At 36.7% G+C, this 2,827-nt stretch overlaps 1 protein-coding gene across 1 annotated transcript; it reads right to left on the bottom strand.

The window, feature by feature from the left end:
- Positions 1 to 1,550: 1,550 nt before the first annotated feature.
- Positions 1,551 to 2,236, bottom strand: LOC107869043. Its single transcript, XM_016715628.2, has 2 exons — positions 2,073 to 2,236; positions 1,551 to 1,938 (listed from the first exon to the last, which is right to left on the bottom strand). The coding sequence occupies exons 1-2, from the start codon at positions 2,234 to 2,236 to the stop codon at positions 1,551 to 1,553; spliced, it is 552 nt and encodes a 183-aa protein (XP_016571114.2).
- Between the last annotated feature and the right edge of the window lie 591 nt (positions 2,237 to 2,827).

Raw genomic sequence — 2,827 nt, 5'->3', positions numbered from 1 at the left:
TCTCAAATTATTAAATAATCATTTATGGATCCCTAACTCGACTCAAATCAAGAATATTTTCCAACATCGAAATGTATCACCTTTTTAAACCACCACAACATCAATAACACCAAAACAATGCCAAGGCTCATCATAGCCCTTCAACTTCAACATCAACACGCCTCAATTCACAATCCAACTCACATTTTAAAGACACTTGAAACAATAATCAATAGTAGGGATACATAATTCTCGATAACAATTATCAAGTCATAATAAGGAAGTAATGGTATAATTGTATAAATCAAGGTTTAATAATTCAAATCATCGTATATTCATAACCAAGTAATTTTGGACACAATTCCATTTCAAAATCATATTTGTACCAATTTACAAAATTCCATATTTTATGGATAACAATATAAGCTATAAAATCATATTTCCAATCCATGGAAAACATGTAAAATCTTATATCAACATAAGTAAATAAAATTCCGGGCACAAGATCGAAAGGATAATCTTGTTCAAAAAATCACATACCTTGAAATTGACCTCTTGATTATGGAATCCTTTTCACATAAATAAGGGGTGCTCCTCAAAGTTCTTGAGATGATGAGTTCGATTATCGGATCAAATTTGAATTTCTATGGTGAAATTGGAAGATATTTGGAGCTCAAAATGGACCTAGGGTTTAGTTCTCTCAATGTTTTTGATGCAAGAACATGAATTTTATGGCTCAATATAGGTAGAAATGGACAATTTTCGTCCATGAAGTGAAGGCATAATGACCAAAATGCCCTTAAAAAATCAAATAATTCTCGAATCTGTCCTTTGGTGGACTGTTTTGATAGTCTGAAGTAGATCAACCATAATGTTTTACTCCGATATCCAAATTGGATGAAACTAATTTCATTTGAAAGAGGACTCTCATATATTTCCGTTGATATATAGTATCTCACCCAGATCATTGTGTACGAGGAGTTATGATCGTTTGAAGTTGACCCAAAAATTCACTTTTGATAGGCTGAAGTAGAGCGATCATAACTTTTTGCTCCGATAGACAAATTGGATGAAACAAATTTCATTTGAAAGAGGACTCGCAGAACTTTCCGTTGATATATAGTAGATCACCTGGATCATTATGTACAAGGAGTTATGATCGTTTAAAGTTGGAGAAAAATACGTCAGGCCTCAGTACTTTTTTCCTGCACGTTTTACTGTTCACTACTATTCACGGTTCGATCGGAATGTTCATAACTCGTCGCTCGGGTGTCCGTTTTGGATGATCCACATATCATTGGAAAGTTAATTGATACTCTACGCAATGGTGGGTCATAATCTAAGACATTCCGCACGGAAAATTTATAATTCATTCTAGAAGATAGAACCCAACACGTTTACACATAAAATTTCAACGAAAAATTTCCCGGGGTATTACATCATCCCCCCTTCATCCTCAAATGTCGATGAGTAAGTCAGGAATACTATGGAAATGAGGATATCGAGTAAAACTACCTTGCTCAAAACATATGTTTCACACTAAATTTCCGATATTTAAGAAAACACACAAGCTAAGATAAGTATAGTAATAAGGATCGAATCAAAAGAGAATGATACCTTCGACACGTTCTGGATTCGTAGAGAAAAGATGAGGGTATTTGGTACACATTTCCGCTTCTACCTCCCATGTCGCACCCTCGACGGATTGATTTTGCCAAAACACTTTTAACTAAAGGAACTTCCTTGCTTCTTAGCTTCCGAACTTGAAAATCTAGAATCTCAACCGGAAATTCCTCAAATGAAAGATTATTCTGGATATCCAAATCCTCGGAAGGTTCAATTACAACTGAGTTACCAATACATCGCTTAAGAATGGATACATGGAAAACCGGGTGAACATTAGACAACTCCGCGGGCAAATCAACCTCATAAGCTACCTTCCCAACACGACTTAGAATCCTATAAGGGCCAATGTAACGGGGACTAAGTTTCTCTTTCTTTCCAAACCTTTTCACCCCTTTCATAGGTGAAACTTTAGATATACCAAATCGTCAATTTTAAACTCAAGATCTTTTCTCCTCACATCCGCGTACGACTTCTGACGACTTTTAGCGGTTTTCAATCGTTCTCGAATTAGCCTAACTTTTTCCATAGCTTCAAACACAGCATCAGGTCCAGTCACAGCAGCTTCACCAACTTCAAACCAACCTATGGGCGAGCTACACCTCCTCTTGTAAATAGCTTCAAACGGGGCCATTCCAATAGTAGCATGAAAGCTGTTATTGTAAGTAAACTCAACTAATGACAAGTGCTCATCCCAACTACCTTCAAAGTCAAGAACACAAGCTCTCAACATATCTTTTAAAGTCTGAATGGTTCGTTCGTCTTGACCATCGGTTTGAGGGTGGAAAGCAGAACTTAAACGGACTTGGGTACCGAGACCCTTCTGAAAAGATTTCCAAAACTGAGAAGTAAACTGAGTACCCCTGTTAGAAATAATAGCCAAAGGTACTCCATGAAGTATGAAGAGTTCCCAAATATACAGTCTAGCATAGTCTTCATCTGTAAAAGATGAATCCACTAGCAAGAAATGAGATGATTTCGTCAACCGATCTACTACAACCCAAATCGAATCATGATGGCAACGAGAAGAAGGTAAACCAACCATGAAATCCATATTCACTTCTTCCCACTTCCAAGTAGGAATGCTAAACTCTTGCATCACACCACTGGGCCTTTGGTGTTCTATCTTAAATTGTTGACACATGGAACATTTTGACACAAATTCTCCTATGTTCCTCTTCATACCGTTCCACCAATAAATTTCCCGCAAATCATGATACATCTT

Source organism: Capsicum annuum, chromosome 4, assembly GCF_002878395.1.
Source record: "Capsicum annuum cultivar UCD-10X-F1 chromosome 4, UCD10Xv1.1, whole genome shotgun sequence".
In the NCBI taxonomy this organism is placed as follows: Eukaryota; Viridiplantae; Streptophyta; class Magnoliopsida; order Solanales; family Solanaceae; genus Capsicum; species Capsicum annuum.
The sequence above is the reverse complement of the archived record's forward strand: the minus strand, read 5'-3'. Positions and strand labels throughout refer to the sequence as shown.

Coding starts and splice junctions, on each gene's coding strand:
- LOC107869043 (XM_016715628.2), bottom strand. CDS start 2,236: ATGGCCCCGTTTGAAGCTATTTACAAGAGGAGGTGTAGCTCGCCCATA. Junction 1,939..2,072: donor GCTAAAAGTCGTCAGAAGTC/GTACGCGGATGT, acceptor TGGCCCTTATAG/GATTCTAAGTCGTGTTGGGA.